This window comes from Taudactylus pleione, unplaced genomic scaffold, assembly GCF_031769625.1.
Source record: "Taudactylus pleione unplaced genomic scaffold, aTauple2 ptg000286l, whole genome shotgun sequence".
In the NCBI taxonomy this organism is placed as follows: domain Eukaryota; kingdom Metazoa; phylum Chordata; class Amphibia; order Anura; family Myobatrachidae; genus Taudactylus; species Taudactylus pleione.
This window is the reverse complement of record NW_028284688.1, coordinates 3,615,618-3,636,840: the sequence shown is the minus strand read 5'-3', so window position 1 is coordinate 3,636,840 and position 21,223 is coordinate 3,615,618. Positions and strand designations below refer to the sequence as shown.

Here is a 21,223-nt window from a genome sequence, read left to right as displayed (position 1 = left end):
AAACATACAGCATAGGAAACACACATACAGCATAGGAAACAAACGTACAGCATAGGAAACAAACATACAGCATAGGAAACAAACATACAGCATAGGAAATAAATATACAGCATAGGAAACAAATATACAGCATACGGAACAAACATACAGTATACGGAACATCATACAGCATAGGAAACAAACATACACCATAGGAAACAAACATACAGCATAGGAAAGTACTATGTAATATAGTGGCCTATACATGGGGGTGCTTTCTCTTTGCTTGTCGCTTGTACTCCTCCTCTGGGCCATCTCTTGTCACTGTCACCTCCCCTGATATCTTTGTGCCATTGCTGAGATGTCTTGGTGGAATCGCTCCCTATGCTGTCACTCAGTGCACCACAGTTATCTTGTGGGGGTAATCCCGTGAATCGCATATATTTGAATAGGGGAGGGGACAAATAACTGATTAATATAATTGGGTCATTAGGCCCTGCCCCCTCTGTGCGGAACGCAGATTGCTGGTAAGATTCTCTCCATTCTGCCCACGTGACTAGGAATACCCCTACATCATCATAAATGGGCTCTATCTCGGAACTCAGAGCTCACTGAGAGTTTTAAATGTCATATTCATTCTTTGCATGCTGAGATCAATTAGAAGTAACTATTTTCACATCAGAAACATTTTCATTGTTGTGCACTGTAATTATTGTAATTATAGAATAGCGCACACATGTGAACTGAACACCAGTCTCAGTATGGTTGAATCTGGTTTGACTTTGTCATTGATTTTTTCTTTTAAAGTTCTAGACTTCAAGGGCATTTACAACACGCGATCTGTCTGAGTAGTTCTTTCTGCCGAATGCTTGGTGGAAGCATGTTCTTATAGTTTTCGTACTTATCTGGAAACTAAAAAAAAACCATAGCAGCTTTTTTTGCAGAAATTGTATCCAAGTGTCCCCCCTCCCCAATTCTGGGTGCCTTCAGTCTACTGGTCCTCACTAATGAAGTGCACTGGTATCAGGCCACAAATCACCATTGTGTCTAAATGATCCACCCAGGACACACAAGGTACAAGTCTACTCTCCGCCCTTCAGCTAGAACTACAGTTTGTAGACAGGAAGGAAATCTAAAGAGGTACAATGTGGAATGATGTAATAAACAGCATCCAACCCACTTTACAACCACTCTAAATAAAACTACGTTAAGAATCATTGATGACTAAATTAATTGAAATCTGACTGAGAGAGAACATTGGATATCATTCTCTGTGATTGAAACTTTTCCTTTAGGAAAGAGTGCCTAGACAAGCATTTCTCCACCAATGCAAAATGCAAAAAATCAGTCCACCTAAAAGTCTAGTACGTGATCCCTGCAAGCCCAGTCCTGGTGAAAAATTAAAGTGGTATTAAAAAGAGCTGTGACCCTTCCATAAAGCAGGGAATGTCCCCTAATGTCCATAATGGAATGTTGTTCTGGTACTCTTCTGCAAAGCTAGGCCTCCATAGCGCCTAATCCATATTTAGCCTGGAACATCCATGCTCTGCCCATGTCATCCTATTAATCCGTGCAAATGTCTTTCATTTTGCAGTCGCCATTATGCTTGCGTTTTTTCTGAAATCTGCCCCATTTTACACCTCCGTAATAACCTCCAGCTTTGTGTCAATGTTTTTCTGAAATGCTGACTCACTATTGCGAAACAATTGTAACTAACAGACTTGCTTTTCCTGCAAATGTACAGGTATTTTCACGGAGAGCTACAGGAAAGATGAAGAGCGAGCTCTAAAGCTTCTGATACGAGTTTCGGAAGCCTGGGGACAAGCCACCTGCTTGAAATTAGCTCTTGAAGCTAAAGATATGAAGTTTGTATCTCATGGAGGAGTCCAGGTAGAAGGCTTATGCTTTAAGGATTGAATGTCACATTATTCAGGACATGTAAGGTGTTTTATTGGGGAGATGTATTATCATGTCACTTATCTCTGCGCATAGAGACATCCTACATCACTTCATTTCACAGCAATGAGATGCAGGATGCCTTAGTACTGAAACGTTTTAAAAAGAGAGACCCTCCAGCAATCTTTGTCCTGTCTGCATCACATTTAGGCCCTCATTCAGAGGCGGTCGCTCGAAGTGGCCGCTCGTTCTGAATGAGGGCGGCCACTTCATTATACAAGTGCGGCCTCCTGGTCGTAAGCTAAGCTGTGGGTTACCACCCACAGCTTAGCTAATGACCAGGGTGATGGTCGCGATGGTCATCACCATCGGGGCTTACGATGAGACCCAAAGGTTGGGTCTCGGCACTCGTAAGCCCCAGGGAGCTTCCTGCTCTGTTTGAGCAGGAAGCTCCCCACTGATATGTCAGTGCAGCGCCCACAAAATGGCAGGCATTCGCATGGGAACACCTCCGTTTTGGAAACCACCCCCCCCCCGCCCCACCTACAAAAGGGTCCGAGCTGTCGATCAACATCGACAGCCGCCCCTTTTGTAGAGAGCTCCGGAGCGACAGATTTTCTCTGTCACTCCGGGGCTTGCGCACGCGCAGTCGGCCGCTGCGCGTGCGCAGGACCAGCCATCGAGTCGGTTGTGAGTGCATCAGCGCTCGCGACCGACTCTGAATAAGGTCCTTAGTGCTGATGTGATACAAGATGGCTCCTGGGTTGCTGTTTTGCACAAGCGTGAAATCCCAAAATTATGAAAGTTAATGATCTAAAGGCGATTGACCTGCGCGTGCACGAAGATGGCCGGTGGCGGCAACAGGACATATAAGTAACCATAGCACCACCATCAGATGGGGCTTTATGTAATTAGATAAAAGCACAGATTTCCGTCACTTAGTAAATGGCCATCACGCTTCACTGCGTTATTAAGCAAAGCCTCAGGCGCTGTTGGAGAAAGGTATTTACACCACCTGATACAGTTGCTGCTCTGAGGACTGACCATTCATTAATGATTTAATATGTCATCATGTTCTCTACTGTATTATGGGTTTGCTCAGCTATACAACCATTAAAAGTGAACACGTGATATCATTTAGGACACATTGATTTAGTATCTGCAAATGCTACCATTTGTCGTTACTTAATATAGTTTATAATCACCGGCAGTGTCGTGCCAGGTTTCTCGGCACCCAGTGCCGTCCTGTGCTACACTTTGGGCCGTATTCAATTTGAAGCGAAAAGCTGTTTTCGCGTATTATGGGCAAAAAGTTTTCGCAGTTTACGTCATTTTTGCCTGTTTTGACCCCCCTGGGTGCCCTAAATCTAACCCTCACCCTCCGCGGCTGTCCGCTCGCGGCGTCCGGCATCCCTTCGATCGGGATGCCGGGTGCCAGTCTCCCAGCGTCGGGGAAATGTCAGGCGTCTACATCTAGACGCCCGGAATTTCATCCCTCGCCGGGATATGACAGTTGGGAAGCCAGCTGCCGGTATTAAGGCAGCCGGCTTCCCGATTGTATACCGGTACCATAGCTACCCCCATGTCAGAGCATCTTTTGGGGGGTGTCAGGCTGATTTCCCCAAATCTGACAGTACTTTCCACTTGTTTAAGTTTCACCGGGTCCGGTTTTTGCATAGTTTCAAATTGAATATGGTGATACGCGGGCGATACTTTTCCACCTGCAAAACACGCGATGTAGGCGAAAAGTCCGGGAGGCGAAAAACTATGGCGGCTCGGCTGAAATTGAATACTGGCCTATGACCACTGCCCTCCCCTCTGCCCTTTCCCTCCCCTGCTCCCCTCCTCCTGTGCTTATACCAATAACTCCAGAGTATGGGTGGAGTACAGGGTTCTTCCTAAGCTGGCCAGGTGGCTGTCCTGGAGCCCTTGTGGGGCCACACTGACCGAACGTGCCTCCAGCTGGCCCTTATCACTGAGCCCTATATATTCTGTGTTTCAGATGTGTCCTATTATGTACAGAAAATGTTTTTTAGCTCTTAATATAGGTGTTTTATAAATACGGTATAATATTATTTATGATGGGAATAATAATTTCACTGGATCGCGCCAGACCTATAAAGCAGAGATTTATCTGTTACAGGCATTCCTTACAAAAGTCTGGTTTGGAGAGTTGAGCGTGGACAATGAATTATGGAGGGTGATTCTCTGTATGCTTTTCTGTCCTCTTCTTTATACTCGTCTGTTAACATTCAGGTAGGTCACTAGCAAATCATGTGCAAAATTAGTTTATGCATCTGATAAATTTAAATGGCAATAACTGCTGGTGCGGAGACGCAGGGGTGCACAGGATAATACTATCTCAAAATATTGAGATAATTTAAACACAGACCTGCTATATAATAAAACCATGCTAGCTGCAGCTTCTAAATAGGGTTACCTGCAGCAAGTCCTTTACATACAGGCCTACTCTCCCGGAAGTCACGGGAGGCTCCCAATTTTTTGGGTAAGCCCCCGCACCCCTGGTAGAGGAGGCACTTCTCCTGCATTCCTGCTCACTTACTGAGACGGGTAGCAGAATGTGAAGAATTTTCAGAGATCGGGGGTCCCGATTAGCGAGATGATGCGTTTCTACAAGAATTGCGTCATTTATCCATGCCCCCTACTTTAATATACGCTATTTGTGGCAATTTACCCATCGCTGCCGACCTGCTTCTCCTCCCCAGTAGGAAAAATGAAAAGCAGGCAAGTATGCCTTTCAATAGTAGATAAATGTGAAAATTTAGGAAGCACAGATAACATGCAAAAGGGAGTACTGTACATGTAACATGTAACCACTGAAAAATAAAAAAATAGGAATAGAATTACAGAAAATGATTAGCGTTACAAAACTAAAAAAAAAACATTTCTAGGATAGGTTGTCTGTAATTTTATTAGCCACTTATGTAATAAAGGCAATCTGTGTCGTTAAAATAACCACTCACCACTCATATAATAAAGATAATTTGTGTCATTGAAATAACCACTCATATAATAAAGGCAATCTGTGTCATTGAAATAACCACTCATATAATAAAGGCAATCTGTGTCATTGAAATAACCACTCATATAATAAAAGGCAATCTGTGTCATTGAAATAACCACTCATATAATAAAGGCAATCTGTGTCATTGAAATAACCACTCATATAATAAAGGCAATCTGTGTCATTGAAAGAACCACTCATATAATAAAGGCAATCTGTGTCACTGAAATAACCACTCATATAATAAAGGCAATCTGTGTCACTGAAATAACCACTCATATAATAAAGGCAATCTGTGTCATTGAAATAACCACTCATATAATAAAGGCAATCTGTGTCATTGAAATAACCACTCATATAATAAAGGCAATCTGTGTCATTGAAATAACCACTCATATAATAATAAAGGCTATCTGTTTCATTGAAATAACCACTCATAAAATAAAGGCAATCTGTGTCATTGAAATAACCACTCATATATTAAAGGCAATCTGTGTCATTAATATATATAAAGCAGTCAGAAATGCCTGTAATAATTACCCACTGGAAGGGGGTGAATGCAAACATAGGCGCATCTATATTGAGTGGGGGTGTGCAGTGCATACAGGAGCTTGGGCCAGTGGTGGCCCCATGCTGCACACCCTGCACTTGGAGCACACCTCCTGCTGGCAAGTGGCTCCTCTTCTTTTTGTAGTGTGCCAGCATCACTATCTTTCAAATTATATTGTCAGAAAGATTGCAGCATGCAGTGAAAGCAAAGAGACTGGCAATCTTCTGCGCGTACAGTGGGGCAGATGGATGTATGACGCTCTGGGAAGGGATAAAGTGCAGAGTGATAACTGACCAACCAATCAGTTGCCAACTGTCATGTTACAGGCTTGTTATGTTTGAAAAATGACAGTTGGGAGCTGATTTGTTGGTCGTTTATCACTCTCCACTTTATCACTTCCCAGAGCTTAGTACATCTGACCCAATGTATACCCTCATCTTTGTTTTCTATCTATCTATCTATCTATTTATCTATCTATCTATCTATCTATCTATCTATCTATCTATCTATCTATCTATCTATCTATCTATCTATCTATCTATCTATCGTCACCATAATAATAATAATAATAATAATACACCCAGGCCAGGATATAGCAATGCATTTTCATAACCATTCAATAAAATAAACAACTTAAAAGAGAATATTATTAAATTGTTGAATGTAAAATGCTACTAGTTTTATTATTTAATAAAAAAAATGTAATTTAAAAGAAAGCCCCCCTATAATTCTTAACCCGATAAAACTCTGTTTGTAACTCAGGAAAGATGAGGAGGTTCAAAATCAAGTTATGAGGAAAGAAGGCAATGCAGAGCTGTATCCTGTGGACTCTGCACCGTGGGAAACACAGAAAAACAGACCGATGTCAAGTTAAGTGTATTTATTAGTATGGAGGAACCATCCAAAAATGTTTCCTTGGATCCTAAAAAACTTCTGCGGACAGACAAAAAACATTTTTTTTTAAAAAAAGCTTTCCCCATCCCCCCTAAACAGGGAATTCATCCCAAAAACATTATCCAAAAACCAAACTTTGCCTTTGCATGTAGTGAAAATGTGAGGTGTATAAGTGCACCAACATCACGTTCTGCATCTGCAAGGATGTATTTGTTTTCTTCCATCCATCTGAATATCTTGTAAATAAATCCACCGATGTACTGTACAGTCTGTATATAGCATTTATGTTACCTAGTAGACACGTAAACCACCCTCTGGAATGGAAACTGCTGCAAGCTAGAGATGCAACACCCTCAAAATCATTTGTAAGATTGGAGGATACGTGCGCTCCTTGGCTGTGTGTGTGTATTGGTGGGGAGAGGGAGGAGGGAAAAAAACGGGGGGAGGTTGGGGGGAGCAGATGGCTGTGTGTTGTGGTGGATGTGTTGTAGTAGAACAGAAATACTGGAGGCTGGATGGATGGTGGAAGAAACAAATACGTTTATTTGTATCTGTGTGTGCACATAGAGTATGGTAGTTGCTCAGTAGGAGCCACATTGCTCCTGGAAGATAAATGGCTCTTAGATGGTTCATGGCAGCACACACTGCCCAGTTGTTGGTGATTTGGGGTGACAGGGCGTATCCACAGTGTGGGGAGTAGGGTCAACCCTTTCAGGGGGCTCCTTGACATGCGGTCCTGAATACTGCATGCTTCCCTGCTGGACCTATGGTCGACAGACTTCTGAACTGGGATGCCCTGTTGGAGGTGATCAGGGGTGCTCCCACTTTGCGGCATCCCACACTGGCGAGGAGAATGTGTTGCTGACCTACCGGTAGGTGCCCAGGTCTGTTGGTGTGGGATCAGTTCTTCTCAAAGTCCAGTATGATGCCACGGTGGGGGACGTGCACTGTTTCAGTGGCTCACATCTGTTGATGCAGTGCAGGTGAAACCTGTGCTGCATGCGGTGGTGTGATTAGCATGTGCAGCGCTGTCATTTGGCAGAGGCTGGGGCTGGTGTGAGTGGGGACCAGCGTCTGGTTAAGTGCAGCTGCTGCCGTTCAGGTGCCTGGATTGGGGCGGATGTAGATGCAGGTGGGTTCAAGATGGGTAGGTATCTGGGGGTCTCCAACACGTTTCGGCACAGGTGCCTTCTTGAAGGAGGTGTGAGATGATCAATGCTTCTGAGGTACTTATGTAGTGCACTTCTGGGGGTGGGGGTGTGGTCAGGTGACTCAAGGGGCCAATGGTGTGTTTGAGAGGTAATGTAGTGCAGGTGTGTGCAGGGATTTGCTGAATGGTGATGCGGTGCAGGTGTCTGCAAGGACTAGCTGGAGTAATGAGTGTAATCAGATTAAACCAATGGTGTGTTTGAATGGTAATGTGGTGCAGGTCTGTGCAGGGACTTGCTGAATGGTAATGAGGTACAGGTGTGTGCAGGGACTGGCTGGTGCAGCACCATCCACACCTGGACCGCCCCTCTCTCTCCCCCCCCCTCCTTTTTCTGTCCTCACACCTACCTCCCCTCCATCATCCAAACCCCTATATCCCACAACACCACCACCACCCCGAAGCGCATCCCAAACCCAGTATTACCCTCAAAATCATTGCCTGCTTCCCCTACAGATTGCACAATGAGTGTACTGGAAATATTTAGTGAGGTATAAACACATCAGTGTTTTAGATATATTTACAAATTTTGCTACATTTTAATTAGACATGTGTGGGTTCGGTTTTACTCGGATATGTTCGGATCTCAAAACAGCATCTTTTTTTTTTTTTTTTTAAGTATTTTTTTATTGGTTTTTCCATATTTTCATCCATAGATTTAACATGAAATATACAATTATCAATATATTAATCTGGATGTTATATAGAACAATATAAATTATATACATATTCTTAATATATCTGGCAATATGGTAAGTGGAAAAGACAGAACCACACTTTACTTTAACTTAGTCAAGATTATACAATAATTCAGTCTAAATAATCGAAAAAAACCTTCATTATTATTATTTAATACTGTATATAAATAAACTAAAGTTCAACGCAAAACATCTAGGACAAACAGACATAAAACATATAACACCTTGGGAAGGAAAGGGAAGGGAAGGAAGGGGTGTATATCTTAATTAATTGATCAAAATAAATTTGGCTCCATCAATTGAAATATTATTGGAATTCAATAAAGTTAGTGGAAATGGTAAGAGAGAAGTATATATAAGTATCATTACTAATTTTGCTAAGATGAAGATAAACGTCTGAGCAAAATCCAGTCTGTGTTCTCAAATAATTTGATACTATGATCGTGAGTAGCTTTATCTAGAGTATTAATATATGGTTCCCATTTAGTATAAAATCTTTCTACTCCTTTATTTATATCTGTCATAGTATAACAACTGTAGCATTTTATTTTTTACTTCTGCAAGAGTCGGGGAAGATCTATTGGTCCAATGTACTAAAATAACTTTTTTGCTGCGGTGACCAGATTAACAATTAAGGGAATTTTTACATTTTTATGTGTTCCGAGATCCCATAATTGGAAGTTAGCACATAAACAAGCTAAAGGGTTAGGTGTTAGATTAAGTGTAAATAGTTTATTAATCATTTGAACTACCTTGTTCCAAAATTTTCTTATTTTACCACATTCCCACATGGAGTGTATAAAAGTAGCATCAACCTTATGACATTTAGGACAAATACCCATTTCCGATTCAACCATATATTTACGCTGTGCTGGGGAAATATATGCCCTATGCACTGTCCGAAGATGTACTTCCTGTAAGTACGATGATTGTAATTTCCTTAAAGTAGGATCTATATAATCTGCTAAATCAGAAAGAGAACACATTGATGATATATCCGTCTTCCATGTATTATGTAAGGAAACCCACTTAGCCACAAAGTGACCACCAACCAATTGCGCATATAACATATTCATTTTGTAGGGGACACTATTTAATCTTTTTAAAAGTGCTCGGAGAAAAAGAGTTTCATTATCATCTGAAATTGTAGGTATAGTAGCTATGTAATGTCTCTTTTCCAAATACATATAAAAATGCTGTTTTGGTACTTGATATTTTTGCTGTAAATCAGTAAAAGACATAAGAGATCCTCCAGGATCAAAGACTTTAGTAATGTTCGACAGGCCTTTTTCTCTCCACCGAAGATAGTTCCTATTATTCAGTGAAGGAGGGAAAGCTGGGTTGCCCCATAAGGGAATATATGGTGAATGTAAATGATTACTTCTTAATTTCTTATTAATAGAAATCCATGAATAAAAGGTGTCTTTTGTAAAATAGAAGGAGGGATGTCTTTAATGTTGGAGTGTAATAACGCACTAGGGGAGTATGGTGAGAATAATGCTAAATCTAATCGTTTATCCGTGTAATCTCCTTTTTCTAATATCCAATCATTAATATATCGAAAAGATATAGAAAGAGAGTAGCTCTTAAGATCTGGGAGACCAAGTACTCCCTCGGAGCGAGTACTTGTCATTCTAGCCCGTGCTATTCGTGTTCGTTTCCCTTGCCATATAAAATATAAAAAACTATTAGTAAGAATTTTAATATCTTTTAGGGAAAGATTAATCGGTAGCATTTGCATCAAATAGAACAACTTTGGGAAGATAATGGATTTTACAACTGCCAATCTACCTAATAATGAAAGGGGTAATGCCTTCCAATTATCTAATATAGATTTAGATTTAGCTATCATAGGGCATGATTCTATTCATCGCGATGTAAATAGCTCCAGGAGATAGCTCCCGGAGCTATTCAATTCATCGCGATGTTAGGTCGGGGAAGGCTCGTTATCGCGCCTTAAACAGGGTGTTTAGGCGCGATAACGGGCATTCCCCGACCTAACTTCCCGGCGCGAGGCTGTTTTCCAGGCGCGAAGGGCAGAAAACAGCCTCGCGCCGGGACTTTTGTCGGATTTCTTCTCCCATCCCCGGAGGGATGAGAGAAGAAATCATTAGTCGGACTTGGCAGCGCGGTGTATTGAATAGCTCCGGGAGCTCACTCCCGGAGCTATTTACATCGCGCTGAATAGAATCGTGCCCATAGTTGTATAATTAGCAGTATAAAGTTGTGATAAATCTGCAGTAATATAAACTCCTAAATATTTAAGGGTGTTTGAAATGCCTCGAAAAGACTGTATAAATGGTAAATAGTTAAAATAAGTCTTTGACCCATTGATAGGCATTACTTCAGTTGTATCTAAATTAACTTTATATCCTGAAATAGACCCAAAAGAAGATATGATATCCATGACTACTGGGAACGAATTACAGGGATTAGATATGAAGAGCAACATATCATACGCGAAAAGTGCTATTTTCGTAGTAAAATCTCCAAATGTGATTCCCTCCACTTGTGGGGATGTTCTTATTGCTATAGCTAGCGGTTCAATCGCTACAGCAAATGGGAGTGGAGAGAATGGGCATCCTTGTCTCGTTCCTCTATATATCTCTAATGGTGAGGATACATATCCACTACAAGAAACCTGTGAAATTGGGTTTGTATATGATGTTTTTAATATGTCAATAAATCTGATCAATGTTGAGTAGAGATGTTTCCAAATCACAAGGTCAAATGCCTTTTCTGCATCAAATGAAACTATCATGTGAGGAACAACACATTGGGAAGACCCCAGATGTTGTACTGCAGCTAGTACTCTTCTGACATTTACCACAGAGTGTCGTCCCATAATAAACCCAGATTGATCCGTATGTATGATTTGTGGAAGGATATGTTTCAATCTCTCTGCATAAATTTTTGTTAATATCTCGTAATCAACATTGAGCAATGATATTGGTCTATAAGTTCCCGGAAGTGATACATCTTTACCTGGTTTAGGCAATACTTTAATTATTGCAGAATTAAAGTAGAGTGGGATCGATTTCGTGTTAATAATATGATATAAAAATGAGACTAAAATGTCCCCAATTTTAAGTAAAAGAATATTATAAAATTCGGTCAATAATCCATCCGGGCCTGGGGCTTTAGAAGATTTCAGCTGCCTTACAACTCCATTGACTTCTTCAAGTGTAACTGGTTCTATTATAGTATTTGCTAGGTCTGATGTGATCTGCGGGAATGAGAGATTATCCCACCAAGAATGGGCTAAATCAGTAGATTCGGTTGGAGTATCCGTATATGAATAAAGATCAGCATAAAATGATTTCATAACTTCCGTAATCTGTCAAAACGGCATCTTATCGGCTATTGGCTGTCACGTGTTTTGGATAGCCAATAAAAAAATCCGAACTTGCGCTAATTTTGGTGAAAAGAACCAAATAAAACCGAACCCGCACATCTCTAATTTTAATGCAGAGTGGATTTACTTGTTCTTTAAATATAGACTTTCGTTTGAATGCATTTGTTGAATAGTATGAATGCATTTAAATTGTATGTTATGTCTTTTTTTAGGTCTCAAACAAGCGTGCCTAGTGTGCTTCAGCAGACCCATGGCATGACCTTCACTGAGCGCTTTCAAGCTTTCTTCACGGCGCCAATCGTTATCTTTCATCTAAATATCTTATTGTACTTCGGCTTCCTCTTGCTCTTTGCGTATGTGCTAATGACCGATTTCCAACCAGTGCCGTCCTGGAGGGAACATGTCATCTATTTCTGGCTCTTCTCACTGGTTTGTGAAGAAATAAGGCAGGTAGGAACACAGGGAAAATAGCATTACTAATATAACACATGTATGGAAAGTCATGGTATCTAACTTAGAGATGTCATACACAGTGTCGGACTGGGGCAAGAAGGACCCACCGGGGGAATGCAGTGGTAGGGGCCCATGCTTAAGGGGTATGGCCAGCCCACAGAGGGGTGTGGTCAGCCAAAAGAGGGGGTGTGGCCAGCCACAAGAGGGGGTGTCACCAGCCATTACTGATGCTTGGCTAACCATTCGGTGAATTTTGTGTAGTTTCTATAGAAGTGCACCAAGTACCCAGGTTTATCAGCGGTCCTGCTAACCAGGTAACTTACCATCTAATAGAGTAACAATGTATAATTAGAGAGCACAGTTTGGAACCTGACCCCTGGAGGAGGGGGTGGGCCCATAGGCAGTGGAGCCCACCTTGAATTTTCCTTCTAGTCCTGTGGGCCAGTCCAAGCCTGTTCATATATAATTTAATATGTTATGCTATAAATATATTTAGAATCTTATATAGAGTTGGATGCAAATATAAAATGCAGCCAGATAAAATAAAAAATTACATTTTGCGACCTATTTAGAGTTGGCTGCAAATTTGAGATATGACCAACTCTGCATAATTAGAAAATGCCCCTCTCTCCCTGTGCGAGTAACAAGATCAAATGTGCCAAGGATATGGCCGGAGCTGTGGCTTCACTGTAGCATAAAAGAGACTAATAAATGCAGTAGTCAACTAATACACATTATAGCATATGTCTGGCTGATAAGTACCCAACTAGCTTGGGATCTGTTAAATGGAAAATGAACAACATGCAAATGTAAAATATATATATTTTTTATATTTATTTTTATTCTTTTAATGTCCACTCTAAAAATATATGGGCCTCTGTTCCCTTCCAAAACAGAGAAGTAAATATGCTTTATTTTTTTTCTTTATTTAAAATAATACGTTTCTGTAAAATGTAATCCTGCTTTTAAATCACATCAGCAGCTGCCGGCTTCCCGACTGTCTAATCCTGGCAAGGGTTAAATGACAGGCGTCAAAATCCCGGTCTGTCATTTACCTACGCTGGGAGCCTGACACCCGGCTTAGCGATTGAAGGTAAGCCGGGCGCCGGGCGCGGACAGCCGTGGAAGGGGAGGGTTAGATTTAGGGTTCCATGGGGGGACTTAGGGTTAGGCAGCCCCCCAGTTTAGGGTTAGGCTAGGGGAAGGGAGGGTTAGTGTTAGACCCCCCTGGGGGGACTTAGGGTTAGGCACCCCCAGGGAACTTAGGTTTAGGTGGCGGGGAAGGGGGGTTTAGGCACTTAGGGGAATGGGAAGGTTAGGCACCCCTATGGGAGGGTTAGGGAGTAGAATAGGGTAGGAAATACTTACCTTGGGACGATCAGGATTTTCACTGCTGCCGGGATGCCGCTGTCAGCCGGCCGGTGGTCAATCATACTGAATATCAAGTCATATACTCAGCCCTGCATGTTAGTCTTTGCAATTGAGTGTCCTTGTCTGGGGGGGGGCGTCTTTCTGTCTTCTGCGGGCACCTAGATTTCTATCCTCTTTTCTCTGGACATTTATATGCTCACTTCTTAGCTCACTGTAGAATAGATGAAGCCCACAGACTATAGGATGGCTCCCATCTATAGAGTATATACCCTCAATCTTGACTATTGACAGCTCCTCCCAAAACTATTTCCAAGTACTTATTTGATAGCAAGCAAGAATGCTCGATTACAGCTGTTATCTCTCATATTAGTGCTCTTTTGTTCCATAATGCTAACTACAGACTATACTATAGATATGGTAGTAATAAATTGTACCTAGGAGCACCTAGCTGCCCAGACCAGTATTTAGCCAGATCCCTTTACCTAATGGCTTGTTCACACCCAAAGGTCAATGCATGGAAGGGTAAAGACAGGTCTGTGAGACATACAAATATTAACTCTTTCTTCACTCCCATCACAATTGCCCATTCTCCAGAGGTCACATGCAACTTGGGAGGTTGGACGGGCATCGCTGTACCCCCTTTCCAATATTCTAATGTGACCCTGTAATGCTGTTTTCCAATCCTCCCTGTGACGTCTATAATTTCTTTCTAATGATCAATTACTTACTTCATTAGATCTCACCAACCCCTCCCAACAGTATTACTGTACACTATTGTGCATGCAGTCACAGTATGTCCATAGGTTACTAGTACTGTACACTATTGTGCATGCAGTCACAGTATGTCCATAGGTTACTAGTACTGTACACTATTGTGCATGCAGTCACAGTATACCATAGGTTACTAGTACTGTACACTATTGTGCATGCAGTCACAGTATGTCCATAGGTTACTAGTACTGTACACTATTGTGCATGCAGTCACAGTATGTCCATAGGTTACTAGTACTGTACACTATTGTGCATGCAGTCACAGTATGTCCATAGGTTACTAGTACTGTACACTATTGTGCATGCAGTCACAGTATGTCCATAGGTTACTAGTACTGTACACTATTGTGCATGCAGTCACAGTATGTCCATAGGTTACTAGTACTGTACACTATTGTGCATGCAGTCACAGTATGTCCATAGGTTACTAGTACTGTACACTATTGTGCATGCAGTCACAGTATGTCCATAGGTTACTAGTACTGTACACTATTGTGCATGCAGTCACAGTATGTCCATAGGTTACTAGTACTGTACACTATTGTGCATGCAGTCACAGTATGTCCATAGGTTACTAGTACTGTACACTATTGTGCATGCAGTCACAGTATGTCCATAGGTTACTAGTACTGTACACTATTGTGCATGCAGTCACAGTATGTCCATAGGTTACTAGTACTGTACACTATTGTGCATGCAGTCACAGTATGTCCATAGGTTACTAGTACTGTACACTATTGTGCATGCAGTCACAGTATGTCCATAGGTTACTAGTACTGTACACTATTGTGCATGCAGTCACAGTATGTCCATAGGTTACTAGTACTGTACACTATTGTGCATGCAGTCACAGTATGTCCATAGGTTACTAGTACTGTACACTATTGTGCATGCAGTCACAGTATGTCCATAGGTTACATGTGCGTTTTGTCTTTGCAGTTAATCTATGACCCTGATGGCTTTGGACTTTTGAAGCAAGCTTCATTGTACATCAATGACTTCTGGAATAAACTTGATGTCTGTGCCATTCTCATCTTCATTAGTGGTTTAGTTTGCAGGTTGTATTATTATTTTTTATTGTATTTGTTATTATCTATTGTTTGCCTAGCCCTAAGTCCTCCTCTTCAGACACTACACCGCTAACCTGCCCATACATACATGACATAGCTTTAGCGTATCATGTCATATACATGTGTACATTGCTGGCTGTCCTAGGGAAGGAGTATAAGTACAGTAAATGGATGAGAACCTAGTAACAAAGCTTGGGCAAAGAGGAAGCCAATGCTATGTTCCTCATGGGGCTGATACAAGTCAGATTCTGTTTGGTAAAGGGGTTCTCCATTTTTGGGTACTTATTCAAGGGTGTACTACATGGAGGTATCTAGCAAATCGGGATTCATACCGGGCACCTTTCCAAAATCAACTAATGGTAATTTGGGAGGGAAATGCGTTTGACTATGGCACATCATGGTGTGACCGCATCATATGCGCCCCTGCTTTGCATTTTTAACATACAAACTCCATTGTTATGGTGCTCTTATGGAAATGCCTCCTAAGCTACAGCAAATCTGGGTGAACGCCCTGAGGGGCAGCAGGGTAGCCCCCTGATTTCAAAACTGTCCCTCTGAAATCAGGACTGTTGGGAGATATGATACAGTGGGATCCCCACCGCTATCTGCAGCCAAGAGCTGGGCCGTGCTCTTTATTCCCAGGGAGCAGCAGCATCCCCCCAGTGCTGCATGATACAACCTGCAGAGTCCTTTCCAATAGACCAGCATAGAGGCGCTTCTCTCTGCTCTGTTATATATGTTTAATGACAGCACATATAGGGGGAGATTTAATAAAGCTTGGAGAGAGATAAAATTGGAGATAAATAGCACCAACCAATCAGCTCCTAACTGTCACTTTACAGACTGTGTTTGAAAAATGCCAGTTAGGAGCTGATTGGTTTTATCTACAATGTATCTCTCTCCAAGCTTTATTAAATCTCCCCCTTAAACTGTTGCAAATCTCTTTTACAACAAATAAGTTGCAAATCTCCTGCTTCCTTCATAGCCACAATGTCCGGGTCGGTCTTATTTATAAATATACAGTATGTGGAATATTTGCAAATTCTGTTTCCTGCCTCCAATTTGCACTGATTAGTTTCAGTCACAAGTGTTTGTTGTTAATGCAGGTGTATTACTTAGGTGCAAACTCAATTTTCCTGGTATAGCAGCAGTTCAGGGTTAATGGTTACTGCTGTCTTAGATTCATTTCTAATATATATATATTTATATATAGTATATATAGTAACACGGGGTGTAGAAATGAGGACTCCGGACAGGCAGGTATTTAGTAAAGCAGTGTCTTTAATGGCAGCAGAGACTGTACTGTAGCATACATGAGCATAACATAAATAAACAGATAAAGTAAATGTCCCAGCAATCCCTTTTCTTAACATTCAGCAGTTGCTTACAGCCGCAATACTCTCCCAGCAAAGCCCTTTCCCTGGCACTACAGCACCATGTCCTACAACCTGGCCGCTAGTCAGCATCAGGGCAAAGAGCATCAGGTGTATGAGAGTTTTATACCCTTCCTGTGCTGCTGATTTCCTGCTGGCTCTGGGTGACCTGGAAAACCCAGAGTTCCATATCTCTAATTTGAGCTGTGCAGCCCAGAAAACCCAGAGTCCCAAACTACTATTGCAGGTGCAGAATATATATATATTACTCATCATTAGTAACAATTATGTAGTGTAACACATACAGTATATTACCCCCTATTGTAGATTCAATAACAAGAATATTAAAGTTCCTTCAAAGATATATTCATTATGTAAAACTGCCATCTATATGCTAATGCTGTGGATGATTTTGTTCATAGTGAGACATCCACTTGCAGTGCTGAAAATTTGCCAACAAAACTTGACCATCCCTATGGTAGATGCAGTGTCTGCGTCTAAACATGGGATCCTGTGTGCGCGGTTTTGCATCTTGAGAAGCAGCCGCTGTGAGCAATACACCCTCTTCTGCCTGGTCATCCCCCTGTTACCCCCAGGAATACCCACTAAAGTCCTCACTCCCTGCATTGAAATTTGCTCTGCCTCTCCGTGCGGTAATCATCAAGACTTATGCGCGGTGCAACAACGACCAGTTGCATACATATGGGCATTGCGGGTGGTAAGCATCTGACTCAGGGCCTGATTCATCAAGGAATGCAAGTGTGCGCAAGCATGCACGTATCCGTCCGCTGCGAGAATATGCTAATGAATTGAATACATACGCACGCCAATCGCAGCACAAGAGGCAGACACCCAGCAATACATAATTCCGTCCCCTTTACCCTCCGCTATTGTCCATACTGATGCGCAAGACTGAGTAAACTTCAGGAACATCGAGTGACATCAGAGCTGCACGCAGACTAAAGGTAGACCTGACCCTGCCGCAGGAGTTGAGAGACTTCCTACACGCAGAGGGACGCCAGGTTGTGTCCGGCATCTCAGTGGCTAATTCATGCATGCCCCTGTAACGCCGTTGCAACGCACTGGCACGCCTGGAGTCGCCCGACCACCCCCCTGTCACCACCCACAAACGACACTTAATGTCAATCATTCTGCAATGTGTCTGAGTAACCTCTGCAATCGCAGTTCCCTTCGCAATTACTGGTTCGCGCACGCGCACTGTGGTGCATACGCATGCGTTGTACGAAAACATCGGCCGAGTCCGTGCGTCCTCTCACTTGCGTTCTTTGCTGAATCAGGCCATCAGCCCGCTGTGCCTGTGATAGGTTGTGTAAGTGCACAGCAGGAGATGCATTAACCCTATAAAGTCATCTGATTTTGTGTTTCGTTTGTTTTTACAGGTTAATTCCAGCAACATTTTATCCAGGAAGAATCATTTTGTCACTGGATTTTGTCATTTTCTGTCTGCGCCTCATGCATATTTTCACTATAAGTAAAACACTTGGACCTAAAATTATAATTGTTAAAAGAATGGTAAGCAGTACATTTATTCGTATAAATTATTATTCTAGCACATTATTTATATTATTCATTAGTGTTTGACTGATATATTATTGAGTAGCTTACATGAGTGCCTTAACACCTTGCTGGTTATTTACAATGGCTGTGTGCTGCACAAACAATGGGCCGGATTCAGCAAGGATCACAATTGCAAAGCTGCAAGCAGGCTATAGATATATGATGTATACACGCAGGCTATAGATATATGATGTATGCACGCAGGCTATAGATATAGGATGTATGCACCAGGGTTGCCTACCTTTAACATTCTCTTCCCGGGAGATGCCCGGGTAAGAGATGCAGCAGGGGGCCGACGGGGGCGGGGCTTGATGATTCGCGCCATTAAGCCCCGCCCCCTCGCGGTAAAACTGCCGCGATTGGGCACAATTTACATAGGGGGTGGGGCCAAATGCTGTGATTCATGCAGAATCACAGCTTAAGCCCTGCCCCCTTCACGGAGACACGCGATTGCCGCGGGTATTCTCCTAATTCTGCCCACTTCACTAGGAAGTGGGCAGAATGCGGGAGAAATGCCTACCCTTCCGGGGGTGCGGGGGGTTACCCGAAAAATCGGGAGCCTCCCGCGAAAACCGGGAGGGTAGGCATGTATGGTATGCACGCAGGTTATAGATCTATGATTATACACACATGCTATAGATATATGATATATGCACGCAGGCTATAGATATATGATGTATGCACGCAGGCTATAGATATACGATGTTTGTACACAGGTTATGGATATATGATGTATGCACGCAGGCTATGGATATATGATGTATGCACGCAGGCAACAGATATATGATTTATACACGCAGGCTATAGATATATGATGTATGCACACAGGCTATAGATATATGATGTATGAACGCAGGCTATAGATATATGATATATGCACGCAGGCTATAGATATACGATGTATGTACGCAGGCTATGGATATATGATGTATGCACGCAGACTATAGATATATGATGTATACACGCAGGCTACAGATATATGATGTATGCACGCAGGCTATAGATATATGATGTATGCACTCAGGCTATAGATATATGATGTATGCATGCAGGCAATAGATACATGATGTATTCACGCAGGCTATAGATATATAATGTATGCACGCAGACTATAGATATATGATGTATGCACGCAGGCTATAGATATATGATGTATGCATGCAGGCAATAGATATATGATGTATGCACGCAGGCTATAGATATATGATGTATATACGCAGGCTATAGATATATGATGTATGCATGCAGGCTATAGATATATGATGTATTCATGCAGACTATAGATATATGATGTATACATGCAGGCTATAGATATATGATGTTTACACACAGGCTATAGATATATGATGTTTACACGCAGGCTAAAGATATATGATGTTTACGCACAGGCTATAGATATATGATGTATACACGCAGGCTATAGATATATGATGGTGTGGGTGTTTGATACTCCCTGCTGCATTTGCGATCCCTGCCCAGTGACGGAGGTACAGGGATCACCATTGCGACCTTCGATGGTCGATGGTTGCAATGGTGGATGGTGCTGGGCGACCGGCCAGCTGATAAAGCCTCAGCTTACTCAGGCTGGCAGGCTTTCAAGCCCAGCAGACTGTGTATATCCATGCAGTCTCTGAGCTGGCCACTCCTAAAAACAGGGCGGACACGCCCCATTTCCTGGGAACCCCGGCAGCCCCCGCACCACCTCTTAAATGCCTTTGCCTGTCAATCAGGCAGAGGCATTCAAGGGCTAGCGTCCTTATAAGGCATCCATAACTTTATTGCAACTAAAGATAATATAACAACTTACAACTAACTTATACTAAAATAAAGACACGGATACAGACTGCTTTGGTTAAATGGTCATAACTTACTTTTATTGAAGGTATGACCCTGAGCTTTTAATTTACTTTTGGTAGGCAAAGAAGGATGCTACAAACACTCAGCTCCAGCCATATATTACTTAAAGAATATTAGGGAGCGACTGAAACGCCCCCTTGGCCATTGTAAGCTGAGTTGTGAAGACTCACAACCCCCTATAATACTGCATAGTATGAGCGTATCCACAAAGATGGACGCCCAAAGTCCTCCCGCAGAGGTAGGCCATACTATGACCCTTCAAAGGATATGTGCTCCACAGCATTTTCTTACACCTTACGTAGTTGCTGGTTTGTAGCACCTTCTCGCCCAATATGATAATATAACATAGTGTTAGTAAGAACATAACAGAATAAAGAGCATAGAAAAGAAATAGGGGAGGGAGGTAGGGACAAACACCATCCAGAAAGGAAGTTGCTGGGCATACACCAGCCTTATAAAGCCCACATATAGCCACTCCCAAGATCTCACACATGGTCAGAAACCAAACAACCAAATAAACCCCCCAAACTACTCTACCTAGCAACAGTTGACCACATTCTAACCAATTACAAAAAGCTAAGGACTCTTATATAGCCTTAAGCCTATGCAGCTCTTGTCTCCTCTAAGCAGGACCCATTCTGCACACTCGCAGAATGGGTCCTGCGCATGCACAGATTTCCGATAATCTGGAATCTGCGTTCTGTGGTGCAGTTGCGTCACCATCGCGACCATCGGTGTGCACTGCTGAATTAGTGGGCAAGGTTTGTCTTTTCATTATTGCAACCCTATAGTAACTAGTAGACCTTTATGTATAGTTTGCAAACTACTTGCACCCTTGCTTGGTAGGTGTAGGGCAATAAAGAAAAGTGAATTTGAAGCATTCTTACATGGCGCACTACTTTTACCAGCAGGCACTAGCCATCTTGAAGACATTGAGTATTCTTGTATCTGGACCTTTTAGTACTACAAGTCCCAGTATACCCATGTCTGACAGGGCACATTGTCGCTTGCAGAATAGCAAGCACCAGTATACCCTGGCAGCCAGGGCCCGCTAGTACCTGTAGTGCACTATGGCAAAATACAGGAATAAAACAAACATCAAGATTTTTTTTTAATTATTGCAGTTTCACATGGTTTTGACAGGGT

At 42.2% G+C, this 21,223-nt stretch overlaps 1 protein-coding gene across 2 annotated transcripts in view; it reads left to right on the top strand.

The window, feature by feature from the left end:
• Nucleotides 1–21,223, top strand: part of TRPM2 (transient receptor potential cation channel subfamily M member 2) — a 108,988-nt gene that overhangs the window by 45,347 nt on the left and 42,418 nt on the right. The window contains exons 14-19 of one of the 2 annotated variants that reach the window (XM_088482408.1): nucleotides 1,724–1,869; nucleotides 4,019–4,131; nucleotides 6,213–6,314; nucleotides 11,817–12,054; nucleotides 15,139–15,257; nucleotides 18,043–18,175. In XM_088482408.1, the coding sequence (XP_088338534.1) occupies nucleotides 1,724–1,869; nucleotides 4,019–4,131; nucleotides 6,213–6,314; nucleotides 11,817–12,054; nucleotides 15,139–15,257; nucleotides 18,043–18,175 (851 nt within the window). The remainder of the gene's footprint in view (nucleotides 1–1,723; nucleotides 1,870–4,018; nucleotides 4,132–6,212; nucleotides 6,315–11,816; nucleotides 12,055–15,138; nucleotides 15,258–18,042; nucleotides 18,176–21,223) is intronic. The other variant, XM_088482409.1, reaches the window with a different exon arrangement.